A 20,729-nucleotide genomic window follows, 5' to 3' on the forward strand; every position below is an offset into this window, starting at 1 on the left:
GATGTTCATTTTCCTCTCAAGTAGACGAAGCCTGGATGAAGGTCCTCAGGTGCTCCACAAAGCATCAGGGACCCAAGCCTCCACCTGCTCCATGCTCTGCTGTCGCTAATATGTGACTCATCTGGTCCAAAATAGCTGCTAGAGTTCCAGCCGTCACATCCATGTTTCAGGAAGCACAATGGAGGAAGGCATCCCTCTTTCCTTTTAAGACGTCTGCCTAGAAATCCAACATGCCACTCTCATTTCTATGTCCTTGTCTGTAAGTTAGCCACATGGCCATGCCTAGCTGCCAGGGCCTGTAACTAGACAAAGAGGGAAATGCGCATTGGGAGACAGCTTGTAGTTTCAGAAACACTGTCCAAAATCCTCTCAACCCCAGAGGATCCCAGGTGTTAGCTGTTAAAGTAAGGAAAGTTGTAGAAACCACCGAAGCATCTTTGCAGTGAAGTTTCTTGGGCCCTCCTTGGGAAGGCCATCTCCTCTACAGCTGACAGGCCAGCTGCTGGAGCACAGAGGAGAGAAGAGGTCACCCCCTTGGTTGCAGAAACTCTTGGCCCAAGCTGGCCCTGAGCTGAATGAGCCTTCAAGAACGGGGAAGGGATTTATGGAGGCAGAAAAGAGGCAAAAGAGAATTCCAAACCAAGGGAACAGCCCAGCTAAGGCAGAGAGCAAGTGGTTCTTGCCAGTCTGTCTGAGGACCCACCTGGGCTGCTGGAGGCAGGCGGCCCCATCTTGAAATGCCCTGCTGGTGATTCTGGGGGATAGGGTTTGAGGAGGGAGATGACACAAAGGTCTCTGGGTTGGGAACTTCTCTGAGTCTGGGGATTTGACCAAGAATCTAAGCATAAATCGAGATTAACAACCGGAACACCTGGGAGCGCAAGGCACGTCAGGGTGGGGAGGGGAAGGAATCAGCTCCCTCCCTCTCTTCAGTTGCCATTATTGGGAGTGGGGCCCAGTAATGCCAGATCCTTCTACATTTTAAGAAGCCAAAAGTTGGAGATATAATCTCCCAATGTGTAAATGGGGGTACCGAAAACGAACGGCCCACGAACATGATGTGAGTGACACAAGATGCATCTATGAGGCCCTGGGCTGCTGCCAGCCAGCTCTGGACCGTGACTCACACAGCAAGCTGGTTCTCGCGGGGAAAGCTTTAGTGTGCGTTCTGAGAGAAGGGGTGTATACAAAGTGTACTCAAGGTACATTTCTCTTCTGCCTCCCTCCCAAAAAGGTCAGAGGGTTCAAATCAAATTCAGATTTCTAGGTAAAAAGAAAGCCATTGGCCGTTGCAGCCAAGAGATCCTCACTAACTGTCTTGTTTTTCTGCATCAAGACGTGGAGGCCCATAGAGGAGAGAAGGCGTGTCCAAGGTCACAAAGCCATTTGGGCAGAGCTTGGACCCGGACTTGGGGTTCTGACTCCCAGCCCAGTGCTCCCTCTATCAGGGGCCTAAAATAGAAGGCTGACCTTTTTGTGGTATATCTGTGCTTGACACATGCCAGAAAGTTACTCATGAGTTCATCTTCCCAGAATAACTGGCAGAACAGGGCCAGAGGGCAGCAGGAAGACCCTGGGCTGCCCGTGTGAAACCCACGCTCCTGGAAAGCAGGGGATGGGGCTCGCCATTGGCGCGGGCGGCCAGCTTCAGGAGCACTGTGCCGGGCCCAGCTTTGGGGAGGCTCTTAGTGAGCCCAGGGAGAGGGTTTTGGAGGCCAGAACAGATCCTAGGGGAGTCCAGCTCATGCCCCTGCCTTCATCCTCTCTTCTGTGTCCGGTACAAAATGATAATCATCACAGGAATCTTGAAAAAAATTCAGACAAGCACAAAAACTAAAACAAAAGCTCATATAATAAAACCACCTGGTTCTCCCATGACTTTAGCTTTGATCCCTACGAGCTCCGCTCCGCTCAAGGAGGGAGGCAGAGCCTGATTTTTCTTTTTCTTTTCTTTTCTTTTCTTTTCTTTCCTTTTCTTTTCTTTTCTTTCCTTTCCTTTCCTTTCCTTTCCTTTCCTTTTTCTTTTTTCTTGTTAGACAACAGGGACATGTGGGACATGCTCTTTCTAATCTTTTTTCATTTACTGCCTCAAGCATTTTCCTCCATACTTAATCTTCTCTCTCACCAGCATTTTTAACCCCAGCAAAGGATTTCACCACTTGGATGTATTTGAATTCATATGGCCTTTCCCCTACTCCTGGGCATGTCGACTCTCAGCTCCCTGGTACACAGACCAGTATCATTCACTGTGGGGATCCGCCCACAGTGCCCTCCACAGCATGAAGTTGTAGACTGTGGACTCAGTCAGACAGTGTGAAAATCGTATGGCCTTTGATACACATTTCGCAGGCTGTTTTTGACACATAACTCGGGGAAAGCCAAGAATTCTATCTGCTGGAGAAGATCTCAGGGAGGCCTGTCTTGTCTGTGCCTTTGTCCCATGATCCCCAGCTTGTGTGTGTTTGCCAGTACTTGGCAGTCCATGTGTGTTTGACTCGTGCCCAGAAAGCCCCTTGGCACCTCCACCGAAGCTAGTTCATCCAGAACTGCCTCGCGGGGATGGAGCAAGAGCTGGCGGACTGGCACTCTCGCCGTAGGAATTGTGAGTTCTTTTCAGAGCCCTCCTGGCCCTCTGACTTGTCAAACCGGCTGTCACAGTGGTTGCGACCTCAATTTGGGAAGGAGTCCCTTGAAATGACAGCAAGAATCTGGGCACTTGGCAAAAAAAAAAAAAAGGAAAGAAAAAGAAAAAAAATTACTGAGCCTTTCTGCGTGCCCAATGCTGTGGGGGAAGGGAGAGGAGTGCAAAGGCAGGCAAAGAAGGAAGGGAGGTTTTAGCAGCAGCCGGCAAGGGGAAGATGTGCTCGTTTGTCTCTGCTCAGCTAGACCCTGCAAACAGGTGGTATCCGAAGTTGGTGATTTTTTTTTCCTATTTATTTCTCCGCACAAACAAAAGGTATGCGGCTTGACCCTCATCCATTCCCAAAATGAAGGCCCTTTAGTCTCCTGGCAACAGTTTTCAGCCTCTCATCGGCTGCCACACACGCCCCACCCCCAGAGGTCTTAGAGCAGTAAGCCAGGGCTCTAAACAGAAGACTTGTGTCGTAAGAGAAGGGGTGGGTGACCACCATGGTGACAGCTATGCCATCCCTCTGTTCTGGCTGGGGCGTTGTCGGAGGCATAAAAGGCTTAGTCCCAACCCTGTTACCACACTTGGAGGCCCTTGCGTTCATTGCTGTAATCACTTAAGCAGCTCGGGAAAAGCCATCTTGCTCTGATCACTAGGCAGCTTGGGAAAAGCCATCTTGACGTTTTGATTTGTTAAGGCGTGATTCCTTTTCCAGTCAAGTTAACAGCTTGTAAACTTGGGGGTTTACCACTTGAAGTGATTAAGAAGTAAGCAGCCATAAAGCCGGTGCTACGGGGCTGCGGCTGATTGCCCCCTGGGAATCTTCCCGACTGGCGTTCACATTCGCCTTGACGTTTGCCGTAGCTAATCTGAGCCTCCCCCTCGGCCGCAGATGCACACGGTATATCACATAATGCCTCTTCTTGGGAGCTCCACCACGTCAGTCCTGCTATTCTCCCTGCAAGCAAACATCCGTCCGCAGTAGCTGGGGCGTGGGGAATACTGCCCTCCACAAAAGAGAAGCTGGTGAATTGACCCACCACGCTCCCGCAAGGCCTCACATCCACTTGCTGTTAGGTTGCAAAACCTGGAGGGCCTGGCTTGGGGTATAAATAAAGACCCCACTTGCCCGAGGGGAGGGGGATGAGGGAGATACAGGCTTGCAGTTAAGGAATGAGGAAGTCACAGGAATAAAAAGAGCATAAAGAATAGAGTCACTAATATTGTAATAGCATTGTAATGGGACAGATGGAAGCTACACTTAGGAACATAACATTATGTATAAACTTGAAAATCACGAAGTGGGACACCTGAAACTAATGTCCCATTTCATGTCAGCTATACTCAAAGTATAAAAAAAAATCACAAAAAAATAAAATAGGACGCCTGGGTGGCTCAGTCGGTTGAGCGGTTGCCTTCGGCTCGGGTCATGATCCCAGGGTCCTGGGATGGAGCCCCTGCATCGGGCTGTCTGCTCAGCAGGGAGTCTGCTTCTCCCTCTGCCTCTGCCTGCCGCTCTGCCTACTTGTGCTCTCTTTGTGGGTCAAATAAATAAATAAAATCTTAAATAAATAAATAAAATACAATAAAACAGTAAAGACGTGGCTTTTAAAGAGCTAACCTGTAGACAAAAATAACTTTGCACAAACGTTAATACAAAATAGCCCCTCTGCAGTGGCCAGATAGGGGATCCCACTAGTCCTAAGGGGAGGGATGAAGCCGCAGGTCCCCACCCCCCACCCCCGCCAGGCCCATGTTTACCCACCGGTAGGTGAAGGGAAGGGGGCTCAGGACGGTGCAGGGACTTGCCCCACGGGCTGGTAAGCGAGCAGATCAGGGATAGAACCGAAGCTTTCCTGGTGCCAGAGCCCAGGCTCAGTGTGCTGCTTCAGTCGAGGGCCCGAGAGTAAAATATTTACGGCTTCGCGGGCCACATGGCAACTATTGAGTGCTGCCAGTGTAGCTTGAAAGCAGCCACAGAACGTGTATGCAAGCGAAGGACCCTGGCTGGGTTCCAGTTAAACTTTATTTACAAAACCGCGGGCCAGAGTTTGCTGACCACCGCCCAACCCCCTGCCGACTTCCTGAGTTATCTGAGAAAAGCAAGGTCAGAGCCTAGGGAACCTTCTGGAAGAAGTGTCCGTGGGAGCTGGACTGTGTGAAGTTCAGCCAGTGCATGTGACATGAATGAGGTTTGGGGCTGGCTGGAGTGAGTGTGCTCAGGGAGTGGAGAGGCTTGATGTGATTGGCCCAGAGGGTTGGGATCCCCACTCTGAGCTAGAAGGAGGACATGCTCCGCCCCGCAAATCCCCGCTCCAGTTTGTTGCCACTTCTAAATTACAGGGCAGAAGCCTCAGGCTCCGCAGAGCACCTTGACCATGGTCCTGTGCAGCTCACGGGGGCAGAGGCAGAAGCCCCCACAGTCCGTGTAGCCCCCTGGGATCGTCAACAAGGCTCTGGCTCCATGGAAGCTTTCTTGTATTTAGTGAATAAAATCAGAAGCTACGGCCCTTTAGAGAAGCAGGCTGTAGAAAGGACAGAAAGCCATGGTCTGCAGGAAAGGAGCTCCCAGATGGGCTCCTTCAGATGGGCCTCCTTTTGTCATAAAGAACACTCCGCTCTCCCTGTGTGCCCAGCCCTGTGCCCCGCTGTACCCCCAGTACAGTGCAGCGACAAGGACTTTGTGACAACACTCCCAGGTAGCATGGGGGTGGTGCCTGGCATGCATTCCGGTATTTCTGCGCGGTGAGCAGAGCTTGCCCAGATCCGAGCGTCTGCAAAGTGCGGGGCTCCCCCACTCCCTGGTGCCGGGGTGGCTCAGGCCTCACAGACGTGCGGCCCGATCTTCGTGGTCCAAGGGCTATGTGGAACTCCGCAGTTGGGAGCTCTTCAGCAGCGCTTTTGTTCCTCCCGTACTGAGCTCACCGGAGCCTTCAGAGCTCAGCAAAACCTGTGGCAGGGAGAGTCTCAGGGGCTCCTCCCCTCCTGCCCAGTGCCCTGCTTTTGACAACTCGGGCGCTTTAGCAAAGGCCCCAAGATTTTGCCTTGAGGATGTCCTGAGTCCCTGTGTGAACTTCACCAGGATGCCTCTGAAGCCCCAAGGCTGCGTGTCCCCTTCAAGGGCACAGCCAGACCATCGCTGAGCCAGCGACGGCACTCAGACTTATGGCTCACGGCCCTCGGCTCTATGGCCAGCTGCACACCCTCTTCCTTGAAACAGCTTTGAAGTGTGTCCAGGTCAGGCCCATGGCCAGAGAGGTCAGCTGGGGACTCTTCAAGGGGCTGGGTTGGGTTGGTGGGTGTAGCCTTTAGGTTAGGGTCCCCACCCCCACCTTTGAGGTGCAGCTTGCCCTGTGGCATCTCCCACGAAATGGGGGAGTGTGGCCCCCTCCTAGGCCAGCTTGTTTCTTCCTACTTGGTCACCTCACTACCTGTCTTGCAGGCTTTGCCGTGGCCCAGTGCATAAACCAGCACAGCTCGCCATCCCTGTCCTCGCCGTCTGCCAGCGGGAGCCCCAGCGGCAGCGGGAGCACCAGTCACTGTGAATCCGCGGGCACCAGCTCATCATCTACGCCTTCCGCCACCCAGAGCCCGTCAGGTATTGGCTGCGTGACGTGGTGCGGGGGGGACCGGGGAACTCTGTGACCCCTCCGTGCTGAGACCGCTGACCCCCAGCTCCTCCTTGCCTCCGTGTTTGGGGCCACCGCCGTTCAGGGTTGCGCGTTCGTTGTGATGTGACGTTGCCCACAGGCTGGCTGGTTTAGCTCCCAGAGGGGAGGAGTCACTCCTTTTGCAGGCTGGCCTTCCCTGACCGCAGGGCTGGAGGGGATGGACGGCTGCCGAGCCTGCATCTGCCCCATTATCACCTCCACGAGGAGGGGTCTCCCAGACCGGATTGTTTGAACCCGGCAAAAGAATTGCGTCCCTGCTAATTTGTTCTTTCCTTCATAACATGCCAGTTTTGTCTGTAAATGTGTGGGGCAGTCCAGTCGTCTGTGACCAGGGGTACACCTTTTGAGAGTCTGTCAGGATGTGCTAGAGTCCTGTCTCGCCTTCCTAGAGCTCAGACGAGGGCAGGCGTTGCACAGACAGACCCCGTGAGCAGGGTGGCTACGGTGAGCCCAGGGGGCGCCCCCTGTGTTCTCAGCCACCATGAGCCCCTCACGCGTGAGCGCCTCACTGTGCCAGGTGAGATCCCAGGGGCAAGGCACCAGGCTTTTTCCTGAACCCCTTGGCCGCATAATGCAGCCAGAGGAGCAGGGCCCAAGCAGAGATGCTGGGGATGGGCTTGGGGGTGCATGAAGCTTCATGCCCCAGCAGCACAACCATGGGTCCAGAGGGCCCCGGGCAGCTCTAGAGATTTGGGAGGCCCTCAGGGACTTGGTCTGCACCTTCATTTGGGGACCCTCGGTGTCCTTTGCTGTCCCTTCAAGGTCCCATCCAGAGCTCTCACCTATCCTGTTTCAGGGGCACCTGACCAAACTCTTGTTAGGTGGCGTATTGGGGGGTCATGATAAAAGCCACATGCCAGGGCATGAGCCCTGGCAGCTCCTGTTCCCTCAGCACTGGAGCCCAAGATTTTGCGCGCACCTCTCCGGGGTCGTCAGCTTCCCGCATTCCCCAGCGAAGGGTTAACCCCGCCTGGACTCGCCTGCTGCCTGCAGCCCCCCTCCCGCCAGCATCCATTACATCGACGCCCAGGCAGCAGGGTCACCCTCTCGCCACCTCACTTAGACCCTCTTCCACTCAGCACCTGCTCCCCCCCACCCTCTGCCCGCCCCAGCTTGGGGGAGGTGGCCGCCTTGTCTGAGCTGTTTCTGAGCCTGATCTGAGGGTGGCCGCGGGTGTTGCCGCCGGTCCCAGGCCCACAGCGGGACATTCAGATGGAGCTTTGTCCAGAAGCTGGGAGCAGCCCTCCACCTTCCTCTGCTGCCTGATCTCACGCTGGCTCTGGGAACAGAAGAGCAGGGCTGTGTATTCGTGTGCTTGTGTGTGCACCCACGTGCTGCCTGCATGTGTACACTTCTGCGTCTGTGTCGTGTGCACGCCAACACACTTAGACTTACAAATGCATTTTGGGTGAAAGTGTCTTCCCAGTGGAGCTATGTATGCCTTTCTTTCATGTTGAAGAAGGCACAGACAACAGCTTAGCAAACATCTGAGCCGTATACTTCTTTGCCTAAAACTGAAACCAGCCAAGACCCACAATCGTCAAAATCAGGTCTGTGTTTGCAGATATTCACCTGAGTGGCTTCGGCTCTGCACCTTCCCCCAGAGGCTCAGGGTCCCCAGGAGGCAAGTTTCTTTTCTCTTGGTCTCCCTCAGCCCCTCCATCCCTACCCCCACCATCCCCCACACGGTGCCAGTGACCTGTCTTCTCATCTCAGAAATGCAGGGGCTGTCAGCCTGGCTGTCAGGTAGCCAGGCAGCTCCAGTCGATAAGTGATGGTCAGCCTCTCCTGGGTGTCTGCCCCCGTTCTGTGCGTCCCCGGTAAGCCTGCGGAGGCAAGTGTGCGAGTCCCCATTTTTTATGCTGCCTGACAGTAAAAGCCTGCGGCCCAGCCTGCCTGTCCGAATCTCTGCAGACACTGAAATAACTCACCCCCTGACGAGGGGCCAGCCTGTCAGGCAGCCTGCACTTCACTCTTATCTGAGGACCCAGCTCTTAATCCCTTGAAAGAGCATCGGCACCCACGCAGTGTCCCTGTCACAGGGGCCCGGCAACGGGAGTCACAGGCTGGGGTGTCAGGCCTTGGGAGGGCTACCATTCACTTGGCCTCTCAATGGCCAACTTCCAGGCCAGGCTTCAGCCTCCTGGGTCCATCCAGAGCACAGCACATGAGGTTTCTGTGTTCCTCATAAGGGCAGGCGTCCGCAGGTGGTGCCGCCATGTGCCTGCTGTCTCCCCAGGCCGTGCTGGTCAGGAAGCTGAGGCTGGCAGGGAAGCAGGTTTTGTCAGGACGGGTGCCCTTCGGCCACTTGTCTGGTTTGATGTCAGCCCGGAGCAGTGGCTCGGTGATCAGGTTTCTAATTGGCACAGGGTGGCCCTGTGCTGCCTTCTCACTGGACTTTCCACCCATGGGGCATGGCCACGGTCAGCCCGAGGTGGCATCGTGCGGGGCCAGCTGGGCAGCAGGATGGGCTGGGGCCTCTCCTCGCAGCCCACCCAGCCTGGACGGCAGAAGACAGCTGCAGCCCAGTCAAGGGGCCACTTGTCCTCCCAAGTGGTTTTGGAGGACACAGTGCTGAATCAGAGGCATTCCTATCCCTGAACTTCCAGAGCCTCTGAGTCCAGGAAGTTCCCAGTGGGGAGAGCAGCTGCCAGGCCCTTTGCAGCCAGAATTAGCTCCAGTGGCTTCTCTGCTCTCGAAGCCACACTTTGCACGGGCAGGTGTTTGGTTGGGGAAGCAGAGGAAGGATGCCATCCATCAGGGGATGAGACAGGCCCAGCTTTCCATGTCGCTGTGGTTTTGAAACCCGGAATTATCGAAAGGTATCCCTGAAAGCCAGGGGTGGGGCTTAGCACTCTTCTAGCCGTAGATGGGACCCACTACGCCCACTGCCCAGCCTTCTCCGTGTGCCCATGCTGCGTGCTTTGTACCCGCTCCATCACGGCCAACAGTCATACCTCCCCAGAGTACCTCCTAATCCCCCCGTATGCCAGGCACTGTGCTCACGAACACTGGACAGACACCACGTCCCTGAGACTTTCCACCCTCCACCTCACACCATACCGCTGAAAACACGGGGGCTTGGAAAGATCCCATGGCTTGGCCATGACAGTGCAGCTAGGAAACGGAGGAGCCCCCACACGGGCCCCAGCCTTGGCGACTCCAGAACCCATGGTTCCCCTTCTGAAGTCACTCCACAGAATATCCATGAGGTTCCTAAGTCTGTCTCAGGTGCCTCCGTGGGGCACTGCCGAGCCCTGGGCCTCGGGTTCAGATCTCCGTTGGGGGCAGCCCGCGAAGTACATGCATTTCTCCTTCCAGTGTGCCTGGTTGCTCTAGAAACCACGTGAAAAGCCAAGCCCATTCACAGAGACCCTGGCTACTGTTCAGCCGCAGTCAACCAAGGCTGGGCTGTGTGGCCCCTGTGGGGGGAGCTTGCTAGCCCCCAAAGTCAGCAACACAGTGGACCCCAGATGGTCCTGGCTCCTCTGCCAGCCCGAATGGGTTCATCCCCGATGAGGGCGTCAAACTCTTTAGATACTTGGCTGTTTTCCACCCCCACCCTCTGTCCAGCCCAGGGGACCTCAAGTTCTCTGCCTGGCTTTGCAAGAGGCCCTTGTGTATCCCAAATACAGATTTTCTCAGCTGCCCACGGGACCTTGAGTCTGAGTGACTCAGGTTTTGTGGATGTCAGACCTGATCTCACTAGGGTCCCTCCAAGGGTGGCCCTCGCGTCCGGCCTCTCTCTGCATCTCAGCTCTGCCGACCTTGGGACCCTACCTCCACTGCATTAACTTTTTCTAACCAAATAGGTTTTTGTTGAGTTCCTGCTGTGTGTGGCACTGGGGACAGAGGGTAACAAAGGACCGCAGTCTGGCAGGGGAGGCCAGTGTCCCCCAGATGACCGCACATAAGTGTCCAAAGGCTGAGGGTTAATGAGGACAGAGGTCTGTGAGGAGGGTGGCCTTGGGTCTCACAGCCCCCCCCAGGCTGAGCCCAGCAGCTGGCAAGAGACAAGTAGGTTCCTTTTCCCTCTCTCCCTGGGGTCTACCTATAAGTCCTGCCCCTCCAGATATAGACCCCAAGGAGCGGCCTGTTTTTGAGGAACACCACATGTGCCCATGGTGGCCGAGGCCTGTGGCCCAGCACTGGCAGAGGGCCCCTCACCGCAGGGGAAAGGGACCCACCCAGAGGGTCACTGGTTTGCCCTCTGTGCTGGGAGCACCTGCTTCTGAGTCTCCTCCACGTGCGAGGGACAGTGTGGATGCTTGTGAGTGACTTTTTTTACAAGTGCTAGACCTCAAATCAGGGCCAAGAAACCCACTCCCCCCCCCCCCCCGGCTGAAGGAAACGTCACAACTGAATTCCCTGGTAACCAGAGAAACCAGTTAGAAGGAGTTGGGAGCAAGGGTATTTTATTTTCATTGTTAGTTATTTACCTCTTAAGGCTGTGCCGAGGGAATTATTGTCCAATTTTAACAGCCAGCGTGCGAGTTGACCTGTTCCCCTTGTCCTTTATAGAAAGTTCAGTGAGACCCCCAAGCCTTCATGGGGAGAGCCGGTGCCCTGGGCAGCATCCTAGGACCTGGAGTCTTGTTGCCCACTCGTCTAGCACTGCCGGCCTGATAGGCCTGGGCTTGCTCCCCACTGAGAAAATTACAGGGTTGGAATTAGCAGGGTTTTTTCCCTTAAACACTTGATGGTTTTGAGAAGCTGAAATTGCAGAGAACATACGGCGGGAAAGAGAAAATAGACCCAATTTAGAACCAAATGTAAGGCTGGTAGGAGTACTTCAGAAAAACTTTCTGGGTCACAGCCATAACATAGACACGCACACACACACACGTGCACGCTCACACACACCCAGTGCACACGCTCACACACGTATGCCCTGCGTGGGGCTCAGATAAGAGAACTCCTCAGTATAGAGCTCTGTGACCGGGTCTGTTGTGTCTCACACGTGTCCTGGGTAAGCTGCTTCGAGGAAGAAAGACAATCATTTGTTAAAAAATGAAGTCAGCCTGAAATCCAGCCTGCTCTTTCCGTCACCTGTTTTTAAGGCCCATGGAATTATGAGCACTTTGACCTTCCCCCAGGGTTTTATAGGAAAAAGGAAGGGTTTGGCTCCTGGAGGCCCAGTGGCAAGCCCTGGCAGGGGTGGTGTCCTGCTCTCCCCATCCTCACCTGCTCCCTGGGCTGTCTGAACACAGGACCTTCACGCCAGCACTCGGTCCCTTTCAGGCCCAATGGGAGCCAGACAGCCCAAGATTGACCCACATGTCACCGAACTCGGTTACCAGTCAGGCGGGACTCTAAGGACAGAAACCCTGAGCAAGGCATGTTCTTTTCTCCCCAGTTTTCTCCATGGCATTAATTTTTTTATTGCGGTAGAATACACATACCATACAATGTACCATTTTAACAACTTTGAAGCATATAGCCCCACGCGTCATTAGATATATTTGCGTTCTGTTCTGTGGCATTAATTTTCAGCTTTGCTCGAGTCCCGAAGTTGTGCCCGAGATTATGGTTCCTTCCTTCCCAGGAAGATGCTCCTAACATTTTTGTTTCAGCGGATTAGGACCCATCCTTGGCCGCTCAGCACCTGGTCCCAGACCTTCCTGCTGTGGCTTGGTCTTGCTCTCCAAAGGTTCAGACCAGCAGTGTCTTCTGGAGAGCGGCGCCCCGCAGCTGGGGAAGGGTCTGAGCTGTGCTGTTGGCTTTAGTGTGGTGACGTCAGGAACCACAGCCCTCATCCCTCAAGGGTCAGAAATGTGCTTGTTTCACTAGCCGGCTTGGCTCCCGTCCCCCAACCACACAGCCTTCCCTCCTCAGACGGTCCCGGGGATGCAGGGCCTTCGTCCTCACCGCTGGTTCGTGTGTGGATCTGACCAGCAGTTCTCTTCTTCTGTGCCTGGAGGTTTCTCACCGACGGACACCCCGTGTTGCTGATGACTCCCAGTCTTTCCTTTCCAACAGGACTTAACCTTTGCTGTCTTTACCCCCCACTGAGCCCTACGCATGAGCACACGGTCGGGTGCCCAGCTGTCGTGACAGCACCTCATCCTGGTGGGGCCGAATGGGGGCTTCACCTGCTCGGGGGCCGTGCCCCCCCCCAGGCGGTCCTGAGCACCCGCCCGGCCCCGCCACGCTCCCCTCGCGCTCTCGTCCGTGCTTGGCGTCCGTCACTGCTCTGTGCCCCTCTCCGTGTCACCTTTCTCTGTCCCGTTGTTAAAGGCTTTCTATGACCTGTCGCTGTGTTTCCCTCTAGTCAGGAGTGGCAGGAAAGGACGCCGGCGAGTGTTCAGCCTGTCGGAGGCCGACAGTCACGGCGGCCACTGGGTTTAGTGCTTCGAACGGCAGCTGTCACGGCAACTCTCGCAGGCAACTCAGGCAGGTCTCATCTGTTAGCCTGCACGGCCCACATGCCCCGCCGCGGCCTTCCAGGGTGGCGGGCCCTGCACCGCGAGCTGGGCCTCGCTGGGCCTTGCTGGGCCTCGGGGGACCGCGGCTGTGCCACCCCCTCCCGAGCGGCCATCTCCACAACTTCCCCGGAGCCCGTTCTTCCGTTCCCATCTGGCCTCACCTGGGCTGGGGACTGGATCCCTGGCCCTCAAGCCTCGGGCAGCCTGGAAACGCTGTCCTTCTCCGTGGACTACCCAGCTGGTGGGGTTCTCCAGCCCAGTCCCCGCAGGGGCCCCTGGGTTAGGCCACGAGGGTTGAGCAGTAGAATTTGCAAAAAAACAACCAAGTCAACTAGGTTCGCTTTTTCTTTTCCCTACCCCCCCTCCCCCAGCCCTGCTCAAAGCTCAGTAGTAGATTCAGTCCCGCCTCAGCCAGGGGCCAAAGCCATTTCCCCGCACAGGCACTGGAGGGTGGATGCCATCATCCCCCATACTTACATGCAGTGCTCCAGGTGGCCGCTGACCCGAGCCAGCTCCCTGCGCAGGGCCCTTTACTGCTGCCTGCCCCCCACCTTCCCTCCCACCTTCCCCACCTTCCCTTTAGGGTTTCCCATGCGGGCCTCCCACTTGCCAGTCAGGAGACGTTTGCCTTCTTTTGCGTTTAAAAGCTGCTTCCTCTGAGCTCTGCCCTCCATCCTGCTATGCTCTGCTGCCCCTTACACACACACACACACACACACACACTCTCTCTCTCTCTCTCTCTCTCTCTCTCTCCCACTCAGTCCCACTCTCCCAGCCTGAGCACAGCAGCCCCAAAGTTTTCCTGGAAACCGTCACTCTGCAAGGGCCAGCTGAGCCCCTCCCCAAAGCTGGAGATCAGCTTCTGGCGGGTGCTGGCCAGGGATGGGGGGACCCGCTGTCTTGGTGTCGGCTACAGGCAGAGCGGCGGGGGGCCACGCGTCTCTCACGGAACCCTGGATGTCCAGGACTTCCCGCTCAGGCCTCCACTCTTCTCCCTGGCTCCTGGCCGGGAAACCAGAATGTTCTCCACATTTCTCATTTTCAGGGCCAGGCCCCTATTTGTGGCCTTCGAGCCGAAAACACCAGCAGGCAGGCAAAACCAAGGGCTCAGCCCTGGACGAGAACACGTGTCTTCGTTGGGTCATTTTCCCCTGGTGTAAAAGATCTTTTTCATTCCCCTTGGAAGGGATACATTTGTAGATCACATTCAGGAAGCAATTCTTAGTTTTAAAAAGAAGTGTTGTGGGTGATGGGTGAGAGCTTATTTTTTTCCTATAAAATTTGAAAAAGGCTTTTTTTAAGGAAAAAACCCAACCCTTTTAATAAAAATTGTTGGTTCTTTTCTTAAAGGAGAAACCAATTTTGGGTGTGTGTAATATCGTTTGTTGGTTTATTGGTTTTTAAATATATTTGATGGCAAATTTCTCATATCCTTGATTATGCTTATCACCAAAAACCCCGTTTGGGATCAGGGAAAGAGATTTGCCAGCTTTTTTGAATATCTGCATGCAAATGAACAAAGACGGAACTCTTAGAAGAAGTTTCAAGAGAACGTGAAGGAAATGCTTGGCAGCTCTGTCTCCAGATGGCCCAAAAGTGCCATTTGGAGAATTAGTCATTTCTGAACTGCCTTGTCAGCAGTGGAGCTTACATGCGAATCCATAGGTGCGTTGGGCCATAGCCACGCCCACCCTCACTGGAAGCCAGGGGAGGCGGCCAGAGCAGGTGAGCCCACAGGGGAACCAGGCAGCAGGTAGATCACGTGGGGCTCCATCGAAAGCAAGCCTGCGCGTGCAAGGCAGCCCGTGCCACAAGGGTGTCCTTGCTGAATGGAGCGAATTCAGTGAGCTTCAGAGAAACCAGAATGCACATGGAGTGTTTATTCAGCGTTTCTGGGCTCAGCTCACACCCTGAATCACAATTTCCACTAGTGCTCACCGCCACCCCACCCCCAGAGCGAGGACAGACCCACAGCCCCGTGCAGTGCAGTGATTTTCTCTGGGCCTTCTTTGTCTTTTAAAAATATACATAATAATAATAAACGGAAGGAAAACAAAAAGGCCTTAGGAAGGAATTATCTGGGATCTTTGAGAGCTTGTCTTGTCCAGGAGCCTTGGGGAAAGAAACGCCGCCGTACTCTCTGGGAAACTCAGTCTGTTGCTTGTGCTTTCTCTCCACGATGGGAATCCTCTTCCTCTCCTGCATCCCATTCTCTATGCCCTTCGGTTTTCTTTTGCTCTTGGTTTTTCCCTTTTCTTGCTGTATGTTCAGTTTGCAGTTCTATTTTGTTTTGGCTTAACTTTAAAATTAAAAAAAAAAAAAAAAAACAACAAACCTAACTTAAATTACATCGAAAGAAACATGTCTACCATCCTTCCCAGGGTCCAGAGTGCTTTCCGACTCATGGCTGAGCACCCTGTCATCAGCACCGTCTGCTGATGCCTGGTCCACCCCCCAAAATCTGTACAAAGGAGGTATTTGCTTTCCGAGCGAGATGCCCTCAGCCTTCTTGTCGATGCTTTCAGATTACCGGTGCTTAAAGCCCGGAGGATGTTTCCCACTGTGAGCAGCACTGCTGTTCCTGTCCAGGCAAACTCGTCATCGGAAAGCAGATAGGCCATTTGTCTGTAATCTAATCAAGGATTTTGAAAAGCACCAAAAAAAGAAATTGCCACTCCAAAAATATCTGCGCTGGGCGGAGCCTTCCCCTGCCTTCCCCCGGCCGTGGTTTCTCTCCGTGACCCCCATAGGGACGCTCAGGATCGGAATGGCCCCTTTCTGGGCGCTAACTGAGCTCGCAGAGAAGAAGCAGGAGACAAACCACAGTCTGAGGTTTTGTTTTGGTTTTGCAAGCTGAAATATTCCATAGAATTCCTTTTCGTTGTTGTCGTTTTTTGTTTTTGTTTTTTTTTTTAATATTGCAGTGAGTTCCCCCCCTTTGGGTAAATGCTACCAAATGTAGGCTCTGGAAATGGCCTGAAGTGATAAGCACACCCAAGCCCGTTTCCTCCCTAAACCCGTATTTACTCATTGGGCAGGTGGTCCAAGACTCTCCCTGACGGGGAGCCCGCCCAGGCTGCTTCCTGGAACCCATTGATTCTGCACGAGCCCCTCATCGTTCTCTCACATCACAAGTCAGGCTAACCCTGGGCCCTGGCAGATTTCTCCCCAGGCCTAGGGAAGACTGGATTTACCAGCTCCTGTGTCCCCAGAAGGAGGAAGTGGAGCCAAGCTGTCCCCCAGCACCACCATCTCCCACCCAGATGTCCCTGGGCCTTTGTTCAGGACGGGAGCAGAGGGTGCCAGCAGGAGCAGTGTGTCTCGGGATTAAGTGTACCCTTGTTCTTTCTCCCCCCACCCAGATGACCCCATAACTATGGAACAGCCTCAGCCTCATCTTCCCAGCCAGTTGGTGATCATCAACGAAACAGAAGCGGAGGCCAGGCCCAGCAAGAGCCTGGCAAGGGGTGCAGACGCGGAGACAGTCAACCTGTCCCCCAGCCTCATCCCTGCCCAGCAGCCCACCATCTCCCTGCTCTGTGAGGACACTGCCGACACGCTAAGCGTGGAGTCGCTGACCCTCGTCCCCCCCGTCGACCCCCACAGCCTCCGTACCCTCACTGGCATCCCCGCACCTCTCGCACCGGCCGCGGTGGGCACAGCGACACCAAGCGAAGAGGCCGCACACTCGGAGCCAGCAGGCCCCACCGAGCACTGAGTGGGCACCGAGTGGCCTCCCTTTGTGTGTGTGGCCCTGCTGGCAGGGGCCCGGTACACCTGACTCAGAGACACATGGGGAGCACCCGCAGTCCTCACGGCCCCAGGAACCCCCTCTGCCATCTCTTCTCGCGCTCCTTTGCTCCGTGTGAATTCCCGTTTCCCTTTGCACCTCTTGCAGAGCAGGCTGGTCCCGGGGGGGACACCCCGGTGAGCCCAGGTGACTAGGCGGCTGCCTCGGGGAGGAGGTCGGCCTCCTGGTCTCTGAGCCTGAGGACCCTGGGGTGGCAGGACCCCCGCCCCCAGCTGCTCCAGTCTGGAAGCTTCTCGGCCACCATGCCCAGTGTGCCCAAAACAATTGGACTAAGTCACTTTGGGTAGAAATTTGTAGAGAAAAAGACTTCGGTAAGCATCTCCTTTGGATATTTATTTCCGCTTTTGGCAGCAGATAAAAAGCATTTATTTAAAAAGCGTCTATTTAAAAAAAAGAAAAAAGCCCAAAAAAAGAATCCTCCACCCTTAAGGTTGGACGTCATGTTAAAAGTATTATATTACTGTTAAGATTTCATTTTCATTTTCCCTCGAACTTCCCAGCGTTGTGTTGTAAAGCTCTCAGTCTGGCTTTCCCCATTTCCTTACTTCTCTACCACTCGCTAACTCTGTGAGCCTGTGGAAAGTTTAGAATAGAAAGTTACCTTCCTGGAAAGTTTAGAATATTTTTTAAACAAAGGTAAGGGAGATATATGTATTCTCAGGTACACACAGAGCCGAGAGGGCCAACTGTTTCTCTGTCGCAGTAGCCAAGGCGCCTCGCGTTTCCTGAAAGATCTTCCCAGGAAAGGGGCCGGTGCAGCCAGCTCCCCACTCAGGACGCATCCTTCATCTCTCTGGACTGAAACCAGTCAGGACGGCTTCCCAGCGTTCCCTTCAGTTGTGGCCCCCTCTCTTTGTCTGGAAAGAACCGTTGGGGACCGCGCAGACTCGGGCCCCGTGGCTGTGATGGAAAGAAGAGGCCACAGAGGCCGTCCTCCACGTGGCCTGCGCCCGACCTTGTGTGCACGCGCCGCAGGGCACGTCCCGTCTCGACCAGTTGTCCTGGGAGCTCAGGTGCACCACTCTCCCTCTCGGCCGCCGCTGTGGAGACACAAGCTGATTTTTAACATGAAAACGCCACAGTCGCTTCTTCATTTGAGGCGGATGCGTGCGGGCCAGTTCTCCGATGTCTCCTCAAGCGCCTGCGCCGTTCCTGTCTGTTTAGCCAGGCCTGGCCAGGTGACCTCGCCTCTCTCTGGTCAGCGCCACGACCTTACACGCTTTCCTCCCCGTGTGCCCACCCAGAGTGCCAGCACACATGTGCCCCGGGACCATCATCCTGTTCAAGGACTGCGGGCCTCATGGCCTCCCTCATCCTGCTGGGGCAGCGGAGCCCACCGAGGAGGGGCGTGGCACCCATGGGGACAGGGATGTCCATCATCAGAAGCCCTCTGTGTTGGTGTGCCCACCCCGCTTCAACAGGGAAGAGACCCAGCCCGGAGAAGGAGGCCGTGCAGGCAGAAATTCCAGGGGCCTCGGCAGGAGGGATCAGCCATGACCAGGCACAGAGCCCTCCAGGAAGGAAAGGCAGGTGGGACGGAAGAAGGGGTCAGGTGGTCCATGACGAGAAAGGGCCTGTCATGCGGCGTAGGTGCCAGCAGCCGGCCACACATCCTACCCGATCTTTCACTTGGATAGAAGAGCAGGCTGGCGCTCTGGTTTTGCCGTGACTCTGGGGCAGCAGAAACGACAGAAGGCAAGTAACTTCCCAGCCCGGTGGCATTATCGTAAAGAACAGGCCCATACAGGTGGACCCAAGCCCCCCTCCAGGACCACCAGCCTGCCATCTGGAATCCGGTGGCTCCCAGGGGCTTCTCGGCCGCCGAGCACTGAAGGAGACGTTGGGGACAGCACAGCGGGAGGTCCTGAGGCAGCACTGCCGAGACCGGACAGTGGAGCAGTTGAACGAAAGGTGCCAATTGCTGAGGGCAGGCCTGTCCCGGAGGTGGGCTTGCAGTGTAGGTCCGGTGGCTTGCCTCAGCAGGACGCCTCTAGGCGGGCGTGGGGTGGGGACTTCCTTAACCAGGGGTTCCCCATCACCTTGCGTGTGAGGAGGAGGCAGGCAGCCGTCTTGGCTCTGATGAAGGACCTGCCTTGCTAGGTCTTGACCATCATGGTAGCCGCAGGCATGCTGTGTCTTCAGTAGCACCCCATAAACCTAACAACAGGGGCACTCCGAGGCAGGCCAGCCCAGACGGGCTGTGCTGGGACCCTGGGGTCAGGCAGAGGCAGGTAGAGCTGGGAATCCTTGCAGAGCAGGAGTGGGGACCGTGCCCTCCTGGGCTCAGACTTCTGGGGTCAAGCTTGGCAAGCCCACCCTGCCTACCATCTCTGTGTCCCTACAGAGAGAAGGGCCAGGCCCACCCCCTCCTCCAATCCATTAGGCCCATTGGGTTTGCCAGGTCAGGGGCAGGGTTGGCCCCATGAACCCTCAAACCTCAGCTTTAAAAGTTTCTGTGGAGAAGTGTATGTCCCTCCAGTTCAGGGGCTTGAGAGAGCGAGGGCGCCTCTCGCTGAAGGTCAGACTGGGTAAGGCCGGGAGCTCTCCAGGATGAGCCCCAAAGCCACAGCCAGAGTACGGGAGACCACCGTCCCGGGGAGGGGCGGGAGGAGGGCCTCCACCACTGCAGGCCTTCCCTGCTGTCTTTCCCTCCACCCAGCCGGTCTGCTCCCTGCTCTCCACAGAAGGCAGCTGCCCCCACCTCCGCCCCTGCGTTAGCAAACCCCCCACCCCGGGTGGGAGCGAAGGACAGACATACCTCTTTCAAGACATACACTAGATTTCTCTAAGGTCTCAGATGCACTGTTAGAAGTAAAGGCACGGCGTGAACGGATGCTCATCTTCTCTAGACGCAATAAGTAAGCAGCATTTAATGTAGTCGTGTTGACATTGGGCATAAACTGTCAGGGTTCCTTACGTTCCCTCTGAGGTGAAAATATGTAAATAATTCTTGTCCCAAGGAGGAGCCAGGGGTTGGGAAACCCTCATGCTTCTGGGCCAAGGGACCGTTCCAGGGAAGTACCTGCTCTCGCCAGCCTGACTCATGCTCTGTGGGCACTGACACGAGGGTGGAAACGAAAACTGGAACTTCCTGGTAAATTGGAGCTTGGCAATAAAAGAGAAAAAGTTACCAAGAATGTGGCTGCTGCTCCGTGGTGCTGTGGTAGGGAGGCCGTGGCCCGACGATGGGAAGGTTCTCTGCGGCCTGACCCCGTGGCCCGTGGCGGCGGCTGGGCCTCTCCCTGCCCCCACCCGGGGCCAGGTATTCCCCGGCTCCTGAGAGGGGGGTGGGGCAGGGCTGGGAAGACTCCAGTGCAGCAGACTGCCTTCAGAAGGTGCTCCAAGCCCAGTCCGGTGCAGTGAGTTCGGTCTGTGCTGTGCATGCCTCCCGTTGGGCAGGAGGCCCTCCCTCCAAGCCTCAGGTTCTGCATCTGTGGAATGGGGCCATTAGTGGGTTAAGCACAGGATGTGCCTCTGCATCATTGCTCGCATGTGCCAATGGGCCAGGGGAAGTGGGAAGGGCTCGGGAGTCTGGTGAAATCTGGCCCGTTCCGGAACACCTCGGCATGCACCGGCGTGAGCTCCAGAAATCCCTGGAAATGGGTTCCCAGGTTCTCCGGCTTAAACCTGGCCCAGAAACAGGCAGGATCTTCTGGGCCTTGAGGTAAAACCCAAACTGAGTCCAGAACATAAATGGGACACCCGCCTAATGCCAGGAGTTGAGGCGTTTCTGACAGAAGGTGGAGGCCGCTGCTGAGGGTGGGGCTCAGTTCCTAGGAAGTCTGCCCATGAGGCCTGGGGCTGCGAAGGCATGGGGGGTCCCTGGGTGGAGCTTGGATCCTGCTCTGTGCCGTGGCCTGCTGGGTGCTGCCTTACCCACGCCCAGAGTAGCCCTGCCTCGTGGGCACGTGGGCACTCACGCTTTCCAGTGACTTCAGTTTAGAAAAAGGAACTTGCTAGAAGGATCCTCCAGGAGAAGGGGGGACAGAACTGAGGACAGCAGATGTAGGGTCTCTCTGGGCCAGCCAAGGGCCTGGCCCCCAGGTTGTGGAGACGGCACCGGGAGTGAGGGTGATGGGCAGGTGCCAGGAACACGGCACTGCTTTCACACAGATGAGGAAACCGAGACCCTGTGGGGCTCAGCAACCTTCCCAAGGGCCCTGGAGTGCAAGTCCAGGCCTGTGTGCTTTGTG

At 55.6% G+C, this 20,729-nt stretch overlaps 1 protein-coding gene across 7 annotated transcripts in view; it reads left to right on the forward strand.

Annotated features, from left to right (window-relative positions):
* CLEC16A (C-type lectin domain containing 16A) overlaps positions 1-19,676 on the forward strand; it is a 201,227-nt gene extending 181,551 nt beyond the window's left edge. For 4 of the 7 annotated variants that reach the window (XM_026520320.4, XM_026520321.4, XM_026520322.4 and 1 more), the window contains 2 exons: positions 6,072-6,227; positions 16,088-19,676. In XM_026520320.4, the coding sequence (XP_026376105.1) occupies positions 6,072-6,227; positions 16,088-16,443 (512 nt within the window). In that variant the 3' untranslated portion in view covers positions 16,444-19,676. Of the gene's footprint in view, positions 1-6,071; positions 6,228-12,571; positions 12,694-16,087 lie in introns of those variants that run through there. The other 3 variants (XM_044391582.2, XR_003321956.4, XR_003321957.4) reach the window with 3 other exon arrangements.
* Positions 19,677-20,729: the final 1,053 nt, after the last annotated feature.

Source organism: Ursus arctos, unplaced genomic scaffold (assembly GCF_023065955.2).
Source record: "Ursus arctos isolate Adak ecotype North America unplaced genomic scaffold, UrsArc2.0 scaffold_2, whole genome shotgun sequence".
In the NCBI taxonomy this organism is placed as follows: Eukaryota; Metazoa; Chordata; class Mammalia; order Carnivora; family Ursidae; genus Ursus; species Ursus arctos.